Here is a 25,152-nt window from a genome sequence, read left to right as displayed (position 1 = left end):
CCCCAGCCTGCCTCTTTCCAGGAGGTAGATCTTTGGAGTCAGGCCAGGACTGAAAGCCAGCCTTTGCCACTCAGTGGTTCCTATCTGACTTACCTCTCCATGTGACCTTGAGCATTGTCCTTGTCCTTGCCTTCCTGCCCTTACCCCCCATTTCCCCTGCCTTCCCAAGAACTGGATGAGGCATGCCCCCTGTCTCACCGGTTATTGTAAGGAGAATGAAATACATTTGGAAGGACTCATAACACATGTGCTCAATAACTAGCATCCATTTTATTGGTCATGATTACTCTGCTCAAGCCCTCACTGTCTCTGGAATCTTCTATGTTCTCATCTGTCTGTGGTTCTTTCTCTCCCTGAGTCTCTCTTCTTGTCTCCTTCTAGGACATAAAAGCTCCCCATTGCTATTCACTGGGGCTTCCAATCTCAGCTTCTAGTCACTTCAAGACCAATGTGGAGACCTAACCACAGAGCTTCCTTTATCTGGGCTTCAGATAAGGGATGGCCAGGTGGACCAGAAGAGGAAAGAGACTCTTCCCTCCATCCAACTAACAAGCAGTTAGAACTGTGGGTTCCCTGAGGGGTTGGGGGTGTGGTGAGATTCCAGTTCCACCTGTTCTCACCTTGGTGTGACCAAACCGGAACTGTTCCTGGTCCACATCGATAGAGTTCAGGAGCTTCTCTGAAGCATTTTTGCTGTCAATAAACTGCCCCTCTGGGATGGCGCTGGCATTGAGGATCCGATATCTAAAGAAAGGTGACAACACGCCTTAAATAGATTCAACTCCCAGAATGGTCCCATGCTTGAGACCAGGGCTTCCAGAACCTTCTGTTCCAGCCTTAGGAGGAAGTAGGATACTATCAGCTGCTCTGGGAGAGGGAGAGATTTAGGGGTTGGTACTAGGGCCATGGTAGAGAGAGAAAAGCAAAAAGGAAGCCCAGCAAGTGCACACAGGGCTGGAATTTTGCTTTCAGAGGCAATGGTTCGTATCTAATTTAAAAGAGCCTTGAAATCAGCTGTGACCTACAGACCTCAGTTCTCCTGCCTCTAGGGGGTCCCTGCTCCTCTTCTACTCTGGACATGGCCTGAACTTCCAAGCCCATAAGAGAGAGGTGGGAGGAGAGAGGAGGTCTGGAGCAGTGTGTCTTAACAGGGGCAATTTGGTCCCCAGGGATGTCCGAAGAAATATTTGATTGTCACAGCTTAAGGGTAAGAGCTGTGGGTTTGCTACCAGCTTGTTGGGCAGAGGCCAGGAATGTTGCTAAAGTCCTACAATGCACAGGACAGTCCCTTCATAAAGGATTATCTAGCTCCAAATGTCCATAATGTGGAGGTTGAGTCACTGCAGTCTAGAGTTACAAGCTAGAGGGCTCTGGCCTTGGGACCATTTAGGGCAGGCCCAGCACTCATTTTGAACATGGGATCACCCCCTAGCAAAAGGCAAAGTCCATAAAAACCCCAGGAAGCTTGTAAATTCACCAACTACCCTACCCAAGGAATGCTTTTGGGGAGAGCAAAAGGTGCCCTCAAATGGAGAGAGATGCAAAGACATGGTAACCTACCTCTGTTTGAAGTCAGCATAGAGAATCCTGCTGGGGAATCCTTTCCTGCAAATCCGGATGCCCTCAAGAACCCCATTACAGCGCAGCTGGTGCATGACCAGGTAGTGGTCCATCACACCTGGGAAGAGAACATCCTAAGGGGATGCCTGTGGCTTTTTCATTGTTCAGCTCCTTTTACTTTTTTGTTTTCTTTTTGTTTTTGATGTTGTTGTTGCAGTACAGAGGATTGAACCCACGGGTATTCCACCACTGAGCTGTATCTCCAGGTCTTTTGTAATTTTTTTTTTTTTAATTTTGAGACAGGGTCTTGCCCATTTTTCCAGGTTGATCTAAGACTTGCAGTCCTTTCGGCAAGACCTCCAGAGTTTCATGGCTCATTGTTCATCCTGGATGATCTGAGGCACCAGGAGCCACTCCCAAACACCCAGATTTCACTAAAGGTAATGCCAGCTTTAAGACAGGGGTTGGAGGTAGCTGAAACCTGATTACAAGTTCCAGTCTCTTTGGGAGAGTCTGGCACCCACAACCAAGGAAATGAGAGCCAACAGTTTGATCTTTACTTATAGCTCTGGATTCTAGCAAGGCTCTCAAAGAGGGCACATTAGGTATGGAGTGGTTATTGGGCTTCCTGTTAGATACCTTGAAATCCCTTCCTGTCTCTACACTATACAGATTTGTCTTTAGTGAGAGAAGAGAAATAAAATAGAGAAGAAGGTGGGCTGTGGTAGGGAGCAGGCTGAATTCAGGGTGGATGATCATCAGTCAATCGCTTAGCACCTGCCCTGGGAAGTGAGGGTGATGACTAAAATTTGCAGTGAAGAAGAGTAAACCGAAGGACAAATCCCCATGTATCATGTGGTACCATTGCCACTCTTGGTAATCAGCCTGGGTCAGACACAAATCAAACTGGGGCTGAGAACACTCTGACTTGGGACTATGTGAGGGGTTACAGGCAAGGTACCATGGTGACATGATGGCTTCTCTTTTTAAAATATGTTTTATTTGTTCTTATTAATTATACCTGGTAATAGAATATATTTTGACATTATACATATATGGAGTATAACTTCCCATTCTTCTGGTTGTTCGTGATGTGGAATTACACTGGTCTTGTAATCATACATGCCCATAGAAAAGTAATGTGTGATTCATTCCACTGTCTTTCCTATTCCTATTCCCCCTCCCTTCCCTTCATTCCCCTTTGTCTAATCCAAAGCACTTCTATTCTTACCTACCACCCTCTCCCCTTCTGTGAGTTAGCAACCACATATCAGAGAAAACATTCGGCCTTTGGTTTTTTGGGATTGGCATATTTCATTTAGCATGATATTCTCCAGTTCCAACACGATGGCTTCTTAACAAGGGCTTCCTAAGTTGCTGGGGAGGGTGTGGCTAAAGCTGGCTTTGACTTAACCTTATGAAAACTTCTGGAATGCTACAAGCTTCCCTGGTGGTTGTGAGGAGAGATCATTATACAATTTCTAAGGCTTTGCTAGAGCAGCACTGTCTGATACAGCAGTTATTAGCCATGTGGGGCTATTTACATCTGAATTCATTAGCATTAAAAATTCATTTTCTTAGTTGCACTTAGTCCACATTTCACATAACTAATGGCTACCATATTGGACAGTGCAGATATTGAACATTTCTATCCTTCCCAAAGGTTCCATTGGACAGTGATTCCCTAGAGAAAAATTTGGTTAAGACCAAATAGAAATTGTATCAGAAATTCAGAAAATCACTGATGTAGACAGAACCTTAAACATTATCTGGTCCACCCCTCAGTAATTCTCAGATGACGATTCCTGCTGGTTCAAATCCCTGCTGTGCTATTTATTGGCTATGTGAACCAGGGACTTTCTGTGTCTCAATTTCTTCACTTGAAAAATAAGAAAAATACTGAGTATTTGCTTTAAAAGGCTGTTGTGAAGATTAAGGGGAAGAAGATGTAAAGAGGTTAAAATAGCCCCTGACACACTGTAGGGGGCTTCATGGACACTTGTCCCTGTGATTTGCCACAACCAAGCATGGTGGAAGGCAAGGCTAAGGCCTGCATCTCCACAAGAGCCAGGAGCAGGGAGAAAAGGCACAGGTAGAGGTCAATGATCCTTCTAGAACCAAAAGAAAAGGACCATCATTTGATGATGGGGAGACCAGAGCAGCCATGTTGCTTGCCAAGCTGTGCACCTGTTGTATACTGTGTGCACTTGGTGGTGGAGAGAGAGAGAGGAGGGACGGGGTACAGGGCCCTTTCCTAATCTCCACAGAACCTTGGGGAGACTGAGGCCTGGAGAGGTGAAAGGCTTTGCAAGGTAATGGCAGAGCGAAGACTGGACCCTCTGTATGTTTCCTCCCAGCCCTGGCTGAGTTGTTTTCTAGCAGGTCCATGAAAAGTCCTCATTTGTTTTGGTACAAATTTCCAGAACTTCTAAAATGTTCCCTGAGCCATCACCTCCTTCTTCTCATGTTACCAACCCCTGAAGATTTTTCCTTTTTATCCCCCTTCACTTTTTACTTCCATCTCACTCTTTTCTCCTGCCATCTCACCCTTCCCCAGGCAGTTGCATGACATCCATGATATCCATGCTGAGTTTTATAATTTTTGACATCTCAGGGGACCTGCTAACCAGGGAAAGATTGCCCCTTCTGTAGCTAGTGAATTCTTAGCTAATGACTCCTTTTTAAGTTAACCTTTCATATGCAAAGCAACTAATCCAAAGCCTTTACCTTCCAAACTGTCCTTATCCAGCTCTCACTCTGAGACATTATGCCTCTGTCCTAATCACACAGCAGCAAGATATCTGGGGCAGTTCATACACCTTGAAGCCTGATGCAATTATTCGGGTCTATCCAATCCTAAACCAGCTTAGCCTGTTGACATCGACTCACTCATTCTTTTCCATGAAAACCACAATAAAGTCTCTTATCTGAGATTTTCCCCTTGCTCTTCTTGCCCCCTCACCTGGCCCTTGTCTTTCCCTTCCTGACCCTACAGGGTGAGCCCCTCTGTCTTGGGAATTGCCTGTGACAAACCATCTTTTCAGAAGCAGTCCTCTCCTAATCTGATGGCCTCACCATACTTGAATAATAGTCAAATCCACATTTTAAAACAGCACACATCTGCAAAGTCCCAGGCTTGTCACAAGAAGAGAGTCAGAGGGAGGCAGCAGCCCTGATTCCTAGGGGTTCCTGTTTCTGATCCCATGAAGCCCTGGGAGGTTGTAGAAGAACAACTAGAAAGAACCACATGTGCCTGTGGATGGGGAGGAGGTTGGAGATTTGGTCTTGGACTGTGGCTTTCAGTCCCAGCTCTGAGTGCCCTGGGGCGAAGCACTGGAATCCCAGGGTCTCCAGTGTGACCTCTTCTAGGAACTAAGTGCTTTCTGAGGTGTCACCCAGGCTATCTACCATAGTAGGGTGTTAGTCTCTTTTCAGACAAGAGAATGAAAACAGAGCAATGCCAGAGCAAAAGAGAAACAGAGGGGAAACGATGGATTTCCCTAGAATTGACCTTCTGAAAGAAAAGGTAAGCCATTGGCACAGTTTGGAACTCCCAGAGGTCAATCCATTCCTGTATCTGTTGATACTTGAAGGCCATCTGATCTCTCTATTCACTTGTGATGTGAAAGAGGCGGGTGTTTTATCACGAGCACTGTGTGTAGGCTCCCTCACAGACACAGTTCTTTGTGACAATAGTTGTTCTCTTTGAGACAAAAGACCCCGAGAAACAGCTATACTCTACTATGTGTGAGCCGGGCCTGGGTAACAATTAGGATCCTACTTACTAAAGCATGATGTTCTCTATCTAGATTTATATGGTCTCTGATTCTCAGTTCTCATTTTTAAAGTGGAGGTAATCACATGTATTTGTTTCAAGGATGAGAGATAATTTAATAAGGTGGTTGAAATACACTACAGTATTAAAAACCAAAAATCTATTGTGATTGATGCTGTTTTATGATGGGATACCAAAGACAATTATTTGCCAAATGCAATTATTCTTTACTTTAGGGTAAAAGAAGCCAATAGAGCCCTTCAAGAATCTTATGAGAGCTATGGATGAAATGTGTCTATACACATACATACAATACTTGGGATATGATTTCATGGTAGGGGCACCAGAAAAAAAAAAAGATGCCTCGTTGAATTTGAATTTCAGATATAAAAATGAATAATTTTTAGTATTTAAATTAAATAATTTTTTAATATACATCTATCCCAAACATGCATGGGTCATATAAGTCATTTTGTGTGGAGGGGTTGTGGTGCTGGGGATTGAACTCAGGGCCGCTATACCACTGAGCTATATCCACAGCCTTTTTAAATTTTGAGACAGAGTTCTGCTAAGTTGCTCAGGCTGGTCTCAAACTTGTGATCCTCTTGCCTCAGACTTCCGAGTTGTTGGATTATAGGCATGTACCATTGCACCTAGTAGCCATTTTTGAACTATTTATCTGAAATCCATATGTAGTAGAATGAAATGTAATTCTTATCTGTCACCTGGCACAAAACTCGACTCAAAGTGGATCAAAGACCTAAAACTTAGACCAGAAACTCTGCACATATTAGAAGAAAATGTAGGCCCAACCCATTGGAACACATTGGCTCAGGAACCAACTTCCCTAACAAGATTCCTAAAGTGCAAGAAGTACAATCAATATTCAGTAAATGGGATGGCATTAAACTCAAAAGCTGCTTCACAGTAAATGAAACTAGAATTTAAAATGGCATCCAGTGTTTTAATTTACAAGTCAGGTAACCTGATTTAACAAACTCATTTGAGAAGTGATAAAGACTAGAATCCTTTCCCTACACACATGCACAGAATTTTATGTACATTTTAGGAAGTTTTGCTCGGTTTGATAAACGCTCTGCAAGATAGATTGCTACTCACCAGGAGTCTTGGTCTCATTGGGAATCAGACATCGTACAAAGTGAGGGTGAGTGCTCCGTAAGTTGGTCATCAATTTGTTTAAATTTTCCTGGGACACAAACCAAAAAAAAAAAAAAAAAGCTCATTTGTTTCAGCACATGTCATTTTCAACAGACAGAATAACTGCAATGTGGAAGTTGCCAAAACACAAACCCTGAACACGGCTGACACCGTCTGGAAAGAGGATCCCTTCTTCTTCCCGCCTTTCTTGCTTCCCCCGGAGTCACCTGGAGGCAGACACGGAAGGGCATGTCAGAGGCAGCCCAGAGAACACAGTGGTGGACTCTCCAATCACCTCTTTCAAGTCCAAAACCAGGAGCTTTGGTTTTCTTTTGACTTAACAGACTTAAATTATTATTTGTTTGATTTTTTAAAATAATAATTTTTTTAGTTGTAGTTGGACACAATACTTTTATTTTATTTATTTATATGTGGAGCTGAGGATAGAACCCAGGACCTTGCATGTGCTAGGTGAGCGCTCAACCCCTAAGCCCCCTGTTTGATTTTTTAAAAGATGCTTTTAAACTGTCCAGATTTGGGGAAGCTCAACTTTATCCCCATTGATGGGGTGGGGAGGGTGCATGTGGGTGGCATTTTACTTTAATAATAATTTAAGACTCTCAGAACAGAAGATTGGTCTCTTACCTTTAGAGGTTAGACATGAAATCAGACTGACTAATTGGCAAGATTGAGATGTCCCTCTTAATGACTGTGATTTCTTTTTTTAAAATATTTTTTATTTTTTAGTTGTAGTTGAACACAATACCTTTATTTTATCTATTTATTTTTATGTGGTGCTGAGGATCAAACCCAGGGCCCCACCCATGCTAGGCAAGAGCTCTACCGCTGAGCCACAACCCCAGCCCCGTGATTTCTTTCTTGAGTTGACATCCTTTTATTCCAGAATTTTTGTTTAGCTCTTTCTCTTTTTCCTTCCTTCCTCCCTTCCTTCTTTCTTTCTTACCTTTTTGGCAGTACTGATAATTGAACCCAGGTCCTTTCCACTAGGCAAGGCCTGTACATCCTCAGCTCCCCTGTTTACTTCTTAATAAGAAAGTAACAGAAGGTAATAAAAGTAAGCCGATAATATTCTACAAGTCAAATTTTCTTCTTTCTAATAGAAATAACCCAATTTGCTATCTGAATTTGGAGTCAGTGATATTTGGTCTACTTTTTCTGAATGGCTCACTTTCATATTTAGCCCACATCAAGTTTAAATTTATGCACATTTATCACATTTTTCTGCCAAAGTATGCTAGACATTAATTTTTAAAAGATCCAATTATCTATGAAATGTTTATATTGCATATATTTTAAAATGAAAAGCATTAATGTAATAAATTTATACATTTAAGGTAGTCTCTCCTTTTCAACTCAAGTTAGGCAATTATTTAAAATATAAATACAATGGTAACCTTAAAAAGTGACACTAGCTGCTGCAGTCACTTTGGAAAAGGATTCAGCCACCTCAAAAGGTTGCCATAGTTACCATGTGACACAGCAATTCCACTCCTAGGTATATTTTCAAGGGAACTGACAACACATATTCCCATAGAAACATGTCTACAAATGCTCATAGCAGCAGTTTTCACAATAGCCAAAAGGTCAAGGCAACCCAAGTGTCTGCCAATGGGTGAATGGATGAACAGAATGTGGTACATTCACACAATGGAATGTTATTTATCTACAGAAAGGACGGAAGTACTGATGAAATATGCTACATCATAGACAAACCTTGAAAATATTAGTCTGGTGAAAGAAGCCAGACACAAATGGCCATGTTGTATGTGATTCAATTTGTAACAGATCTCCAGAATAGCAAATCCACAGAGACAGAAAGGAGATTAGTGGTTTTCAGGGGATCTGGACGAAATTGAGGAGTGATGGATGTTGGTAGATTGCAGGGGTGATGAAATGGTTCTTGAATCAGATGGTGGTGGTACAACATTGTGAATATACTAAGCACTGCTGAAAAATGTTAAGGGTAAATTTTATTGAATGTAAATTATATATTAATAAAAACATAATTAAATAATTTAGTATTAGTGACTTTGTGCACTAAGAGGGGCAGTTTACCTCCACAGACGTCTATCTTAAGGAGGAGTTGGAGTAGGAAAAAGAAAAAATGGAGAACAGAGACAGACAAACTTAGCTCAGCCTGAAGCTCATGCTTGACTACTGGTTCTATGAGCAGCTTTGTGATATGAGTAATTACACAGAGATTTCCACAGGGGGTGGGGGGGATAGAGATAAGAATTTTACCTGTTTCAGCACCAGCATAGTTGGAAAAAAGAAAGGAGAGCAACTTCAGTGAAGATTTCTGGTACAGTCCCACCACAGTCTCATTCAGGGGGTCCTTGTTCTTGTCCAGCCAGCCAGCAATGTTGTAGTCCACAGTGCCTGCATAGTGCACCAGCGAGAAGTGGGCCTCAGCCTTGCCTTTGGCAGGCTTGGGCTTCTGGAAGTTGTTGGACTTGCCCAGGTGCTGGTCATACAGCTTGTTCTTGAAGGAGGTGTCTGTTGCCTTGGGGAACATGCACTCCTCTTCCAGGATGGAGAAGATGCCCATAGGCTGGAAGGAGGATAACAGAGACCATTCCTCAGAGTGTCTACCAATGGCTCCATGGTCTGGGGAAGCCAAAGAGAATTTCTTTGGTGCCATCACTCTGGTACTTCCAGCACTGGAACATAAGCTCTGTAAGAGCAAGGCTCTTGTTTTGGTGCAACGACCAAACAATGGTAGATATACAGAATGTGTTTAATATTTGTTGAATAAAAGAACATGGAATGAATAGAAAGTTGCACATAGAGCCATAAGATGAATCATACATTAAATGATATCTGGGCTTCCTATGGCTACTTAGGAAGATATAGTTATTTCAACATGATCAGTTTTCAAAATTATTATGGGAAGTCCTTTTTTAAAAGTTGATGTCATCTCTTGTTTCCATAGTAATGTTCTACCAAGAACCCCATTGTGCACGGTCCTTCCCCCTTGGGTTTTTGGGCAAATCTAGAGGGTAAGAAGTGCCACAGTCCTTGTTGGACTGGCACTCACATTCTTGGGAATAACGGAACCCTTGGATCTGAACCATCCATGCACCACTTTGAAGTGTCAGAACAGATTCTGGGGTGCTTTTCAAATGCTTTATCCTTTCTATAAAAGGGGATTCAGTCATCTGAAGGCTCACAGCCTTGAAGAATCAAGTTAGGACACCAATCTATTAGCAGAGAAGAGGCAGAGTAACAAGTATTCCAGGGTCCCATCCAAAAAAACGCTGTCCCTGGGGAGCAGCGTTTCTCTACCTTCTCGATGAGCTCAATGCAGGCAGCCAGGTCCATTCCGAAGTCAATGAACTCCCACTCGATGCCTTCCTTCTTGTACTCCTCCTGCTCCAGCACGAACATGTGGTGGTTGAAGAACTGTTGCAGTTTCTCATTGGTGAAGTTGATGCACAGCTGCTCCAGGCTGTTGAACTAGGTGTTTCCAATACCAAAGAGTTTGAGTGAGTTTGGAATATTCCCTGGAAATTCTGCCAAGCAGACACCAAGTCAGCCAGTCATTTCCCAAAAAAACTCACATCAAAGATCTCAAAGCCAGCAATGTCCAAGACCCCAATGAAGTACTGCCTGGGCTGCTTGGTGTCCAGCTGCTGGTTGATACGGGTGACCATCCACAGGAACATTTTCTCGTAGACGGCTTTGGCCAGGGCTCCCACTGAGTTGGTCACCTTGTGGAAGGATCGCCCACACCACACTCAGCGTTTTTACAGTCACATTAAGTTGGAACAGATGAAATTGATGTCAAGAAGGTCAAAAGCCATTGAATTTTGTCAATTTCATACTGTTCAATATATATTAAATATTTCTTGAGACATTTGTCCAGCTCATGATGCTCCTGTTTCTTTGAGAACTATTTCACTTACAAAGATAGTTTTCTAACAGCCAGGGTTATAGCCCATGACTCTAGCCCCTGGCCATACTTATTGGAGCCAGAGTTGGATCCTTGATCCAGAATGAGTGAATTGGAGTATCTCTTATGAGAATCTGGAGTTGACTGGTCTCAATATCTGGGTGGATCTGGAAACACAGATATGTAAACTTGGGAAGTATGAGGGGGTCATCCACCCAAAGAGGTGGAGAAAGCTTCTCTGCCTAAGCAAAGATAAATAGAGAAGGAGAAAGATGACTGCCCATGCCACCTCAGTAAAGATGCTAGAAAAAGCCACCTGGCTCTAGAGGGTTCTTCACTGCCTGATTCCTGGTGCTCAGGACTTCCAGGGGGTGGTGATGGGTGGACATTTTTTCTTTGGCATGACTTGAGTTCCCCCTGAGGTCTAAAATGAATTCCCCCTTAATGCCCAAACCAGTTTCATATGTATTTCTAAAAACTGTCACTGAGAAGACTTTAATATGATGATTAAAATAGCAAAATATCTTCCTCAACTGGATTTGAAGCATCTCCATTACCTGTTGGACATTTTGCCCTTTGGTGACATATTCATTTCCAACCTTCACCCTGGGACAGCACAGGCCTTTCAGCATTTCTGCAGAATTCAGACCCATCAGGTACCCAGCTTTGTCAGCCACTGACAGAAGAGGAGAAATGTGTCATGCAAAAAAGCAGCCACTGCTAAGGCACCCAATGTTTTCCATGAGTCCTTTTGATGTCTCTGCATTCTAACCATATGTACCAGGACTGCACTGATTCAGTGAGGTTTGGACTCATAGTCCAGGGACCTGTCTCAAGAACTTGCAATTTGCCTCTTGGATATAACCTTTATCAGCAATTAACTTTTTGTTTGATCTTGACCTACTGATATTTCAACTTCATAAAAAGACATGACTTGCATAGTTATATTAGAGTCCGATAATACATAAAATGGTACTAAAGTAAAGGACCATGTGGACAGTTGACAATACATGTTAGGCCCTTTCCTAATTTATACAAAGTGCCGTGCTAGTGGTTGACAGAGAAAAACTCAAAACCTTGACCCTGTCTTCAAGTGTTCACAGTTGAAAGCAGTTGAACATGGGCAATTTTATATGGCTTATGGACTACATTTGGTCCTCAGTATCTGTGGGTTCTGCATGTGTGATTCTACTAACCCTGGATCAAAAATATTTGGGAAAAGATTGCATCTGTACTGAACATATACAGACTTCTTTTTCTTGTCTTTATTTTCTAAGCAATACAGCACAGCTATTTACATAGTGTTTACATTGTTTGGGTATTGCAAGTAATCTAGAGATAATTTAAAGCATCCTGGAGGATGTGCATAGGTTATATGTGAACTCCTGGGGGTACCCCTTGGGCTGGGTGGTTGGTGAGTCGACAAGCTGCCTGCTGGCTGATTAATCCCAGGTGGTCACACACTTCCCTTGTTACTTGGAGTGTCAGTGGTTTCTGCAGCTTGCCAAATACGTTCTAAACCATTTACCCTGGTACTCAAGGACTTTCAGAACTAATGCCAAAATAATCACGTCTAAATTTTAATCTCTTATAAATCCACTACACACAGACTGCTCTGTAGCCAAAGTGGACCCCTCTCTGTCCCTTCCTTCCCACACAATCTTTTCTGGACTACCTTGTGGAGGCAGTTCTAATGCCTATTCTTCCCTCTACCCCACATTTTCCAGAATCCTAATCATCCTTCACAGCCCAAAATCAGTGGCTCCTCCTCTAGGAAGCCTTCCCTGATTACTTCAGTCAGAAATGCATTCCTCCGGGAGTCTTTCTCTCCTGTGATTTACTCTGCACAGTTATCATGGACAAGATTCTAAGACCGCTTCTGAGACATGCTCCCCGGGGTGTTAATACACGCTTTTCTTCACCTGAGTGTGGCAGGAGTGTATGATAGGCTATCACATCCCTGATGAGATGGCTAACCAGTGGACTTTGAGTTGATATAAAAGGGAGACTATCCTAGGAGGGACTAACCTAAGCAGGTAGGCTTTATGGGGCCTAGTCTCTAATTCCTTCTTTATTACCCAAGGGCTAAAAACACTCTGCTTCACACCCTGTGGGAATGACAGATAAATCTGGAATTATCAGGGTTGACCCACGTTGCCAGCCTTCTATTCAAGGAATTGGTACATTGTGAGAGATAAGAGGTTCAATAAGTAGGACACATAGGGGTTAATCCTGTCCCTATTCAGCCCTCCTGCTTCCCTAGGCTCTACTCCCAAGCCTCTCAGAGGATAATGGTGAGATCAGTCAGGTGAGAGTTAGGAAGAGGAACATTTGTTCACCAGTCCTTACTTCAAGGTCAAGTTCGACAGATGTCAAGGTGGGAGTAATAGGAAGAACAAAATTTGGACCCCACTTTATCAAAGGCCTCATTTTAGGCCCAAAATGATTATGACAGTATTGTTTACATTAATAGTAGTGATATACATGGAAAGAAAGTAAAGTTCACTTCATGATATTCTCGCATTAATTCTACCTTAAAAAGCAGGCCAACTTAGAATGTGGAAACTAGCAGAGTGGTTGGTCATTCACCACTACAGGGAGTCCCCAATCAAGCTGGTGGACTTCCCCATTGTAGGTACACTGAGCTTCAGACAACTCAAGTTCCACTTATACAATTTTGGAAGAGCAAGTCTTGAGATGTAGTGTTTAGTTCCCATGGTCTCATCCACACACAAACACAGATGGGGAGTCAAATCTACCTTCTTCAAAGAAGTTACCTTCTGTGCCGTCTGGCTCTGCCTGCTCCTCTCGCTGCTTCTGCTTGAACTTCATGTTCCCATAGTGCATCACGGCTCCTGTCAGCTTGTAGATCCCAACTTTCTCCTCTGAGCTGAAGCCCAGGATGTCAATGGCATTCTGAGAGGGGGAAAAAGGACCAGCTGTCTCAACAGGACCCAGGGATCTGTCTGCAGCTTTCTCCTGGCAGAGACCTCACCTCCTTACAGAACATGAGATAAAATTTGTTCCAATAAATGGATGATGGGTGGGGTGTGGTAAGTTAGTGGGTAAAAACCATTTATTTAACATGTTTGTGTGTCTGTAGGTGATTGAATGATCTGTCTTTGTCCATCAAATAAGAACTGAGTAAAATCCTTCCCACTGCACATAGATGGGGGCTATTTTCTGGATGAGGCGATTAGGAATCATCGTGGGAAGGAAATCACATAGGTAGTGATGGAGAAATAGTCCCAAAGCTTGAGCGTTTATCATTGTAACATAGGAGTTCCAATATTGTTCAGAATCAAATAAATGCATTATAGAACATTAGATCTAGAAAAGGAGATCATTGAATATAATACCATTGGTTTTCGAATGAAAAAGGGGCAAATTTAGGCAAAGCTCTTTTTTTTTTTTTTTTGTGCTGTGCATTGGGTAAAACTGGGAATGGAACCACCAGTTGATCCAGCTATCCCACTCCTCGGTCTATACCCAAAGGACTTAAAAACAGCATACTACAGTGATGCAGCCACATCAATGTTCATAGCAGCACAATTTACAGTAGCCAAACTGTGGAACCAACTTAGATGCCCTTCAATAGATGAATGGATAAAGAAATTTGGTATATATATATACACAATGGAATATTACTCAGCAATACAAGAGAATAAAATTATGGCATTTGCAGGTGATTAGATGGAGTTAGAGAATATCAGGCTAAGCAAAGTAAGCCAATCCCCAAAAAACAAAGGCCAAATGTTCACTCTAGGCAGCGGATGCTCATCCATAATGGGGTGGGGGAGTGGGATGAGTGGAGGAACTTTGGATGGGTAAAGTACTATCTATATATTATCTCATTAAATCCACATGAATACCTTATAGATGGTATTCATGTGGATTTAATGAGATAATAATTTTTCAAATTATTCCCCAAAGTAAAAGGCCACAGACTAGATAGTTATATGGAGGAGATAGGTCCCTAAAGTGAACCTACAAGGACAGGTAGAAAGAATAATGGAGAGGCATTGCAGTGTGAGGTTGTTTATTATTGTTATTATTATTTTGCCTCTCTGTTTTGTACTTCTTCATATTTTCTAAATTTTCTTGAGCCGTGTAGGTAGGTGATTTTGTAACCTGAAAACTTCCAACAAATGTTACATTACAAAGCTTATAAATGCAAAAATTTATTCTAATTCAAGTATTAGAGGATAGAAGAGATGTGTGCTTGGAGAACCCCTGGATTTTTATTTTGGAATCTTGTGATGTGGAGCTAAGTAGGGAAAAGGGCAAAGTGGACTCATTCTCTGAGCTCTCAATCCCTGTCTTTGGTCTAATCACTTAGTGTCCCTGGGTCCCAGTTTTCTCATGAGTTCCCTGAGCTGCCTGTCAGTTCAAAACTCCTTAATTCTCTGCATAAACAAATTAATTTCATGCTTACATCAGTTGCCAACAGCTCCTCGCTGTCATCAATGCTGGCTACAGTGACCTCTCCCTGGCTCACGAAGGGAAAGTCAAAGGGGTTGGTTGAAATCAGAAGCAGGTCTGCAAAACACCAAGATCTTTTTAATACTGTAGACACAACTTACTCTGGGTATTGTCCCAAAGCCACTGATGAGGAAGATAAGAATGATATCCGAGAGCTTACCAATGAGCTCTGGCTTCTTGTTTGACATGATTTGGTAAAAAATATGATAGCTTCTCTCAGCAGATAACTGAAATGTCACTCTGGATTTTTCCAAGAGATCTACGGTAACAACAACAAAAATAATAATTTCAGGTTTCCAAGAGTGACCTTAGTGGCAAACTACCAAGGTATTTGTATCAAGTGTCCAGACTTACAGGTTTCAATGTCAGCAGATGCCAGCTTTCCAGTGGCTCCGAAGTGAATCCGAATGAACTTCCCCTGTCCAATGGCAGGATGAAAAACACCACAGTCACTTGCTCTATATGATTCTGTGTGGGCTATCATCCATGGGTGGGAAGCACGGGGTTAGGGAGGCAGTGAAGCCAGAAACATAAGTACTTCCTGTCTCGGTTCGTCTCACTCCTGCAGTCCCCAGGCTGAGCCAACCAAGGGTCAGGTAGCCCTATCCAGAGTTCCCAGCCTTGTTCCTACAGCTCAGGGGGCATCCATAGGCTCCCGTCCAACTCCCTGCTTGGAACCACCTCATTCCTGACTGCATCCTTGATTTTTATACTATTTTTACACCTTGTTTCCCAAATACTTTCTCAAATATTAGAATTGATTGTATGGATGGGCTGTCTAATTTCTTTTTCTTTTTTTCTTATTTTTTGCCTTTGAATGCTAATTCTGAGATTTTACATACTACTTATTACAGGCAAGTCTAACTTCTAGGCATCTGGCTCTCCAAAGAACAACTCAGGGTCTGGGTTTCTCCCTTTTTGGGGAGTGATAAATAAAGTATACACACACACACACATACATACACATATATATACACATACTTACACATGTATATATATACACACAAACATATGTATGTGTATATATGTATATATTAATGTGTATGTATATATACACATACGCACATACACACATATAAAATATATAAACTTTAATTTATATATTATTTTATAAAATTTAGATATAATGCATACATGTGAATTATATATGTATTAATTTACATAGTACATATAAATATGTGCATAGTACATACAAAATATGTGCGCCCCTTTCTCATATCCATTTAATTGGTACTCTACCATACTGTGAATAAATTTAAGGGTGAAAATGTTGACTTGTTTATTCTACACAGTTTGGAAAGTGGTCAGTACTCAATAATATTCTCAATATTTTTCTGAATTTGTGAAGGCTCAATGGACGTATGTGTGAATGAGAGTATTGGGGCTTCAGTATTTTTAGCTAATTTCTGGAATACAATGGAATCACTAGCCTACAAAGGTCTGGAGGGCAGAAGGTGTACAGAGTGCTTATGAATTCTGGCTCAGGACCAAAAGGAAAGGCCTAAAGTGAATAAATGGATGTGATGACAGGGAGTCCTAAAGGCATCATCTCCACTTAAATGTGGAATCAGATTAGCACCATAGCTAAAATTGGTCCAAGCACTGTAATACATCTCTACACATGTAAAATGTACTCAGATCCCCCACAAAGAAGGGCTTAGTTTTGCACCCAGGAAGACAGATGTACAAGTAGGTAGTATACAGGGGACCAAGCGCATATCTGAGGAAAGAAAGGCCAGGGCTCAGAGCTACAGTCTTTGAGGAATGCATCTACTTTTTAATCAGCAACCGTTTTATCTTTATGGGGTGACCATAAAATGTGAGCTTGAGATTGTCCAGCTGGTGAGATGTGTGAAGTTCTGAGGTACTTTTGCAACTAGAGGCATAAATGAGGGCTGTACCTCTTGAGTATTTGCTCCCCTGGCCAATGAAATTGAACATATTGCTGAATGCTTATTTGCCAGTGTGGAAATAAATATACCTCTTTGGTGGTGCTATTCCTAAGTGAAATGTTGAAGGAAGAATGATTGACTTTAATATACTTAGCACCAACCAATTCCTACTGGGATCCCTTTTGTCTTTGGCTAGTTCTTCTGTAGCTCCTAGGACTTCCTGACTTGGAGTAGGTCAAATCTACCAACCTAATTCACACTAAGAATACTGTGGCTAAGTCAATGGATGTTGCTCAGTAATATTAAGTGAGCACATGAAGAGATGTTCACTATCATTACCAATTTAGGAGATATAAATTAAAACCATCATTAGATATCACTACACACTTATAAAAGTGGCCAAAATAAGGTTTAAAATGTCTCCATCTAGAGAATCTGATGTTAGCATTCAAGAATTGATTTCTACTTGCAGAATTTGAATCTCTGAGGCTTCAGGATGCTTGTGAGGTGATGTTGACTAGTTAGGGAAAGACAGCTAAATCCTCCCTCTGCCAGGAAGAGGCCAACACTTTTTTTTCAAAGTGGATTGACAAATTCCAGTTGAGTAGATTAATCTGAATTGCTGGAGGGTAGTTTATGTGACAATTTTTCACATCCAGCACTTAAGGACAGAGTGTGGTTGGCTGGGGTAGGTGAAAACTGGGCTGTGTCTTACAAATCTGGAAGAGTTGTCATTCCTCACGGTCTTGGCATTTCCAAAGGCCTCCAGCAGGGGATTGGCTTGGATGATCTGATCCTCCAGTGTTCCCTAACAACAAAGAGAAGAGAGGACTTTGGACTGTCTTCCTGAGAAGCCCACAGGTGACTGGAAAGTGTGTGTGCTCTGGGAAAGGTCCAGGGAGAAGTGTCCACCAGTCTTACCTGGTGTTCAGTGCAGACATGTGGAGATACCAGGGCCCCACCAGATCCCACCTAAGAAGTCTTAAGGTCCTACCCCAGGGAAGCTCTTATTAGGATGCAATGAAGGAACCCCTGGTCATGTCAGATTCTAGGATGGAACATTATCCTCTCCATCTTGACATTCACACTGCCTCTCTTCTCTGATTACATTTCATTATAAATCATGGATTTTTAGGTACATGTACCTCTGTACTCACCTAATATCATAGACATTTGTGTTCAGAAGGGGAAATGACCTCAAAGATCGTGCAATTAAAATAAATGGTTTTCAAAAATGTCTTGTAAGTAGCAAAACAAAAAAAAATCATAAAAATTGTTACTCAGGAGTCTACTATGGTAAAAAGGATTTCTACCTCACTTCCATCACTTATCCTTCTGGCTCCAGAGAGGTTTGGAAACTATTAAACCTAGTGATTCTCAAAGTGTGGTCCCTGGACCAGCAGTAAGAACTTTACATGAAAACATGTTAGAAAGGCAAAACATTGGATCCCACTTTAGACCTTCTTAGTCAGAAATTATGGGCTGAGGCTCTCAATTCCTTTTAAAAGCCCTTTAATTGGTTCTGATGTGTGCTTCAATTTGAAAACTCCTGGTGTTTCCATTCCCTTCTCCAGAGGGCATGTGGAATTGGTCAAGATCACTCAACTATTGTTGAAGGAACTAGTGCTATATCCCAAGTCCACTTTCTGCCTTGCCCCTGATTGTGATATAATAAAAGATGCATATTTCCGTTTTCTGACACAAATCTCCTGAATCCCTTGGCATCTCCAAAGTTCTAAGTGTCTTATTATATACTAATAATGAATGAGTGGTGTCTGGGGGGTCCCCAGACAGCCCCAGGGTGAGAGTTGCTTGCCATGGGAACTGATTACAGGACTGGAGATTTCAGGGGAGAGAGACTGAAGGTTGAACTAATCACCAAAGCCAATGATCTGGTTGGTTATGCCCATGTAACAGAACCTCTGTGAGAATTCTTAACCATGGAGAATTCTTGACGAACCCATGGAGACACTGGGAGGTGGCATGGCAGTTCCATGCTTCTCTCCCTGTCTTACCCCTCTATGCATCTCTTCCAACCGGTTGTTCTTGAATTGTTTCTTTTATAATATACCAGTAGTAAGTAAAGTGTTTCTCTGAGTTCTTTGAACCATTCTAGCAAATTACTGAACTTGAGAAAGGGTTTGTAGGAGCCCCAGATGTGTAACTGTTCAGTTCCACTTAGCACTGGGACTTGCAATGGACACCTGAAGTGGGGGGTGTCTTATGGAATATGATACTATTTCCAGGGAGTTAGTATCATAATTGAATTGAATTGTAAGATTGCTGCTCCCACCCGTTACCCCAGTGGGTGTGTATAGAGAATTAGGATATTGCCTGGTATGGGGGGAAAAACAAAACAACAACAACAACAAAAAAAAAAACTCACACATTTGGCATTGGAAATGTTCTGTGTGAGAATACAGAGAAGAGGAAACTTCTGTTCTGTTTACCTGGCTCATCTGAGCTGTGACACACCCTTGGTGCTCACCCAATATGTCAGACATGCTTATTCTAATAAGCCTCCAGGGCAGGCCATTGCTTACCTGCATTTTGCCTGTTGGCTGCTCTTTCTTTTTGTCTCCAGTAACTGCAATTGTTGCAAAGTACTGGATGACACGCTTGGTGTTCACAGTCTTCCCTGCACCAGATTCTCCACTGTCAATTTAAAAGTAAATGGTAAAAGGCCTGGTTCAGTGGCACATGCCTGTAATCCCAGCGGTGGCTCCGAAGGCTGAGACAGGAGGATGGCGAGTTCAAAGCCAGCCTCAGCATTGGGGAGGCACTAAGCTACTCAGTGAGACCCTGTCTCTAAATAAAACACAAAATAGGGCTGGAATGTGGCTCAGGGGTCAAGTGCCCCTAAGTTCGATCCCCAGTACCAAAAAGAAAATTAAATGTGTTAAAGGAAAGTGGAAGGGATGGGCTCTGGCTTCTGAGTCATCATGGGTTTAAACACAGGTTACTCACGTGATGAGGATAGACTGGTTGTCTCGATCTAGAAACGCAAAAGGAGGCAAACAAAATAAGTGAACAACAAAAAGATAAGATTTAAATACAGAGCAAATTGGGGGAAAGTTAAAGAACCTAGGGCCTGGTTGGGTTTTGAACTTGTGGTGTGGTTCAGACATGTCTAATCTTGGTGACAATTTGTGCAGATTTCTTAAATGTGGGATGTATGGAAAGCCTGGGAGATGAACAGTGAACCCCACATGTAAAAGTTGTTCATGTTGGTAGATCTTTAACTCTTTGCTTTCCATCTCCCTTTGAAACAAAGAAAGTCAGTTTCAGGTTCAGAGCAAGTAGGAGACCACAGTTTCAATTTAGAATTTGTAGGCACTTATTGGCTGTCATGGTATTTTTCTCTTACTTTTATTTTCTACTCATGAGAAACTATTTCTGAGAGTGCATGGATTGAAAAAATTCATATATTGAAGTCCTAATATCCGGAACCTCAGAATTATTTGGAAATAAGATGTAAATAAGATGCAGATGTAATTAATCAAGATGAGGTCTTTCAGGGTAGGGTGAAATCTTGATCCAGTATGACTGGTATCCTTATAATAAGGGGACATTTAAAGACACACACACACACACACACACACACACGGAGAATGCCATGTGAAGATGAAGCCAGAGGGCAGTGTGACACTTCTACATGCCAAGAATCATTAAAGATTGCCTGCAAACCACAGAAGCTAAGTGCAAAACCTGGAACAGATTCTCCTACAGCCTCAGAAGGAAAGAACCTTGCTGAAACCTCAATTATAGACTTCTAGCCTCTAGAACTGTGAGACAATACATTTCTGTGTTTAAGCCACCCAGTCTGTAGTACTTTGTTATAGCTCTTATAGCAACCTAATAGTGATATTAACCTTCCCTTTAAAACTGAGGTCACTTCAGTTAAAGAAAACAAATATTATTTGCAGAAAGGGTAAAGATTGTAAATGTGGGATAGAAATGATTGAAGTATGGGTAACATTGTACTGGATGATTTTTAAGTGTCCTCCGATCTTGAATGCTGGCTTTTATTTCTTGTCTCTGTGCTGAGTCAAATCAGGCAAAAGTTGAGAAGATAAAAGTGATAATGGCATGGCAGTATCACCATATCTCTATTTCTAATGCCACCTTGGAAATCCGGGGAAGATGCACAGAAGCCTGAGTTAAGGGGGAAAGCAGGTAAAGGGAGACTTTTCCACCTATTTTTACAACTTTGTGGATACTAATATAGTTTCTCTTCTAAGTATGTCCATGCTAAGGGTGCTTTGCAGGTAAGGACAGGACATTTCTTTGTGCTCCCTAAATAAGCATGGACTTAGTGTGGCTTTGGCCTTGACCACTGGACTTTCCATGCATTATGACCAGTAAATAGAAGGGTTTGCACTGCTGGCTACTCATCCCCAAATCATCTGAAGCTCTTTGGTTCATGCACTGTTCAGATGGCCAAAGCCTCTAACGGGCTTGAATAACTGACAATTATTTTTAAAAGCATGAACAAAGAGAGGACTCACCAGTCAGCATGAACTGATAGGCGTTGTCAGAGATGGAGAAGATGTGGGGCGGGGCCTCCTGGCGCTTTTTGCCTCTATAGGCAGCCACCACCTCTGGGTTGTATACCGGCAGCCACTTGTAGGGGTTGACGGTGACACAGAAGAGGCCCGAGTAGGTCTGGGAAAATCAGAAAATTAATCATTTAGATCTTGTTTTTACTCAGAGAAATAAATGATGTGCACCGATGTTCAAGGGCACTCACGTAGATCATCCAGGCTGCATAACGCTCTTTGAGGTTGTACAGCACAGCAGGCTCGTGCAGGTGGGTCATCATGGCCATGTCCTCGATCTTGTCGAATTTGGGAGGGTTCATGGGGAACACCTGGTCACTGTTCAGAGTGAGCGTCTGGGTATTGAGAAGAAAAGCAAGCAATGGAGAGGAAGCCAATGATCTGCACCCCTCTTCATTGGAGGGGTGGAAGTAGTGAGATAATGTGGTACATTCAGTGATATATTTATTGGTCATTTCCATGTCTAGAGATGATCTTTAAGTAACTTGCCCTTGATTAACCTGATTCTGGTCAAACCAGTGCTGGTCTGATGATCCCAATCAGTCTGCCATTGTGGGTTCCAGGAGACGGTTACAGGGGTGCAGAGCTATAGAGCCCTTTGCCTTCAGGGTGGCCAGATGTAGCTTAGGATAGCCACTATCAAGGTAGGTTGCCTTTGTTTACCAGGTTTGCTGTGAGTTCTGGGATGTGACAAAGGTTGGAAGGTTGGAAGGAACGGCTCCAGTGTTTTTTATGCATTTCTACCTCAATGCCCTGGGTCAAGTGGGTTCCTTTATCTTCAATGAATATCTTCATTGAAATGATATCTGGACACCTTCAAGTGTCCCCTCTTCTGAGACCCATTTCCTCTCTTCCTTGTTTCTTCAAGGCTCCCATAATTCTTTGTACCCCTGCTCTCCTAAGTTAGAACATTTGAGCCTGCATCATGCATGGTTCATGGCTGTAAAATATTTCGAGAGGATTACTGGATTTCCCACCCCCCCTGTATTTTTCCTGCCTGTCCTCATTCAAGGATGCAGTTGGCTCTGTACTTCTTTCTTAAGAGAGGTAGAAAATAGGGCAGAAAAGAGAAGTAGCCTATAGGACTTTCTGGATTTTGTTTTCCAAAAACCAAAGTGCCTAGAGGACCTTTGAGGGTTTTACAGAAGAGGTAAAAGGAAGGAGATTTGCTATAGCCTAAAATTCTTGAGAAGGGAGGCCCTCCTGTGCCACTGCCTTAGACTAGAAAGACAGACCCCACTGTGGCCAAAGGAATGAGAGAAAAGTCTCTGTATCCTGAACCTTTAGGATCTGGCACGTTTTTCTAAATAGATCTTTTAGGAGGCAATGCAACCCCGAAGCAAGACTGTGTAGGTTGAGACTATGCCACAACCTTGAGGGTGGGACAACCCCAAGAGTGACTGAAGACATTTTTTTTCTAGCCCAGTGATAAAGATCTGGAATCAGAGATTATGTCCAATAATAAAGAAAAAAAAAACTAAGAAAAATCTGTCTCATGTGTCCAAGTTTGAATTGAGACTCACACTTGCCGAACACATCTTGATTCCTACACTAGATGGGTAAGTTTAGGGGAAGGAATGTGCTAAGATTTGCAAATATTTGAAAAGTGATCCATGCTTTGATGGAAACCTACTAGGTATCCAATAAGTACTGAATTGAAAGGCATGCTGTAATTCTCCATATTAAACTAGCCAGTGCTTCTTGGGCTTCCTCTTAAGAATGATTGTGTATAGCCCACAGAGCTATATTTGTTTTTCCATCCAGCAACAATAGCACCAATTTGCTTTTAAGTAGTCCAAAGCCTTTCACCTGCACCTTCCCCTCTTCTCCAAAGCAAACACCAAAAAAATCCTCAAAGCCCAAACCCTCAAAGGAAAGAGACAGGAGCAAGGTGTATGGCATGGGAACTTCACTATAGAACAGGGAGATGTAAGTTTCAGTCTGTCTTTAGATGCAATTTCTAATATTCCATTCCCAAGGAAAACAAGGACGCCCATCTTATCCAAGGCATTTGAGATCAGCACTTACCCGGTCATCCAGGGTCTTGACGATGACTTGGTCATTTTCCCTGCTCTGGATCATACCTTTCACGTACATTTCCTTATCATCCACCGCAAAGCAGGCTTTCTTTGAATCGAATGGGCGATTTTGAGCCTCGATTCTCTCCTTCTCTGGTTTCCGGAGGTAGGGAGCTGCTTCTCCAAAAATGGCCATCTCAGCATCCGAGCTCATGACTGCAGGGAGCTAGGAAGACCAGGGGATTGCTGAATCTCATACCTGGGAGAACACTGCATCTATAGGGTGGCTATCTGTTATCTCTATTCAACAGGAGGCCAGATTCAAAGGCTCTGGGAAGAGCTAGGTCCTGAGGGATCTACAACCAGGTCTATGACTTACACTGGGCAAATAGGAATGAGGTACAAGGCACATTTTAGGCTGGGCATGGATGTGTGCCTGTAATCCCCACAACTCAGGAGGCTGATGCAGGAGGATTGTGAGTTCAAAGCCAGCCTCAGCAATTTAGCCAGTCCTAAGCAACTTATGGAGGCCCTGTCTAAAAAAATAAAATATAAAAAGGGCTGGGGATGTGGCTCAGTGGCTAAGCACCCCTGGATTCAATCCCCAGTACTAACAACAACAACAACAAAAAAGGGAACAAAAAATGTGTGAGGATTGTTTTTTCTTTCTGAGGGTCACTTTTGGGAACATCTCTTCGTTCAGCCCCTGGTGTGCACATCTGTACCAATGAAAGGCAACCCTGGTGAGCCCAGTAAAAGGGGGCTTAAAGCATCTTCTTAAATTGTGCCTCCCGTTTGAGCTTGTGGCCTTGAGGTCTCCCCCAGTTCCTAAGTGAATCTGGAAACAGTTGCTGGAAACTGAGGATTCCCAGTAGAACTTGCAGATAGCCCAGTGACACGTAAATGAGAGAATACCAGCTTCTCACGCTTGCTTAGGTAATGTGGTAATAGCAAATGGGCCCACAGCAATGTCACTCTCTCCCATAATCACCCCCCCCTTCCCCGCACCATCTCCTTTGCTGGCCCTTCTCTTTATGTGCATTCTCTGCTTAGAAATCAGAAAACCCAATCCCCAAATCCCAGCACTGACCTTGTTCAGACCATTAAACTTCTCTGGTCTCCTGTCTCTTGCCACTTAAAATGATAAAGCCAGTCTAGCCCCTGTCTAAGGTTCCTGCCTGCTGTGTGACTTTATGGTTCCTTCTCGCCCTCTCTGTTTGCCTCTTCCACTTCTTCTTTGGATCTGTTTTCCCTCAACTCCTCTACTTGTTTTTCCCCTCGTCTCATCCTTCTTCCCTTTCACTCTTCTTTTCCTTCCTATTTATTCTCCTGTAACTGGAATAAAATGGAATTAAATGACACTACCATACACACCTTCCCATATCCCTCTTAAAAACACTTAATATTTTTTGAATGGAATCTTTTATATACTCTTTTTTAAAGTGAGACAGTTGAACATATTATAGTTCTCTCTCCCCCATCTTAGCCTTTAGGATTTTGCTCTCCATTGGTCAAGGTTTAAATATCCCTTCTGGGCTGAGGATATGGCTGAGTGGTAGAGTACTCAACTGGTACTCTTGAGGTCCTGAGTTTCATCCCCAGCACCACAAAAAGGGAAAACCCCTTTCTTCCTATGATTCTGTGGAGTTCTATGTTGCATAGAGAGAAGTACCTGTCTTGCTTTGGGCCTTAATCGATTAACTTGTGTTTTGGATCTGGTCACAATGGCACATGCCTGTCATCTCAGAGACTGGGGAGGCTGAGGCAGAAGGATTGCAAGTTTAAGGTTCCCCGC

At 42.4% G+C, this 25,152-nt stretch overlaps 1 protein-coding gene across 1 annotated transcript in view; it reads right to left on the bottom strand.

Annotated features, from left to right (window-relative positions):
• Myh13 (myosin heavy chain 13) overlaps positions 1-23,571 on the bottom strand; it is a 51,163-nt gene extending 27,592 nt beyond the window's left edge. Inside the window, exons 1-18 of the mRNA XM_027946845.3 lie at positions 23,368-23,571; positions 21,531-21,674; positions 21,289-21,445; positions 19,748-19,775; positions 19,324-19,435; positions 17,496-17,588; positions 15,243-15,306; positions 15,049-15,147; positions 14,842-14,945; positions 13,184-13,322; positions 10,964-11,082; positions 10,075-10,224; positions 9,800-9,970; positions 8,756-9,065; positions 6,647-6,720; positions 6,455-6,542; positions 1,561-1,678; positions 621-744 (exon numbers count right to left, since the gene is read on the bottom strand). Of these exons, the coding sequence (XP_027802646.2) occupies positions 621-744; positions 1,561-1,678; positions 6,455-6,542; positions 6,647-6,720; positions 8,756-9,065; positions 9,800-9,970; positions 10,075-10,224; positions 10,964-11,082; positions 13,184-13,322; positions 14,842-14,945; positions 15,049-15,147; positions 15,243-15,306; positions 17,496-17,588; positions 19,324-19,435; positions 19,748-19,775; positions 21,289-21,445; positions 21,531-21,674; positions 23,368-23,571 (2,298 nt within the window). The remainder of the gene's footprint in view (positions 1-620; positions 745-1,560; positions 1,679-6,454; positions 6,543-6,646; positions 6,721-8,755; positions 9,066-9,799; positions 9,971-10,074; positions 10,225-10,963; positions 11,083-13,183; positions 13,323-14,841; positions 14,946-15,048; positions 15,148-15,242; positions 15,307-17,495; positions 17,589-19,323; positions 19,436-19,747; positions 19,776-21,288; positions 21,446-21,530; positions 21,675-23,367) is intronic.
• Positions 23,572-25,152: the final 1,581 nt, after the last annotated feature.

The sequence above is a fragment of the Marmota flaviventris genome, chromosome 17, assembly GCF_047511675.1.
Source record: "Marmota flaviventris isolate mMarFla1 chromosome 17, mMarFla1.hap1, whole genome shotgun sequence".
In the NCBI taxonomy this organism is placed as follows: domain Eukaryota; kingdom Metazoa; phylum Chordata; class Mammalia; order Rodentia; family Sciuridae; genus Marmota; species Marmota flaviventris.
The sequence above is the reverse complement of the archived record's forward strand: the minus strand, read 5'-3'. Positions and strand labels throughout refer to the sequence as shown.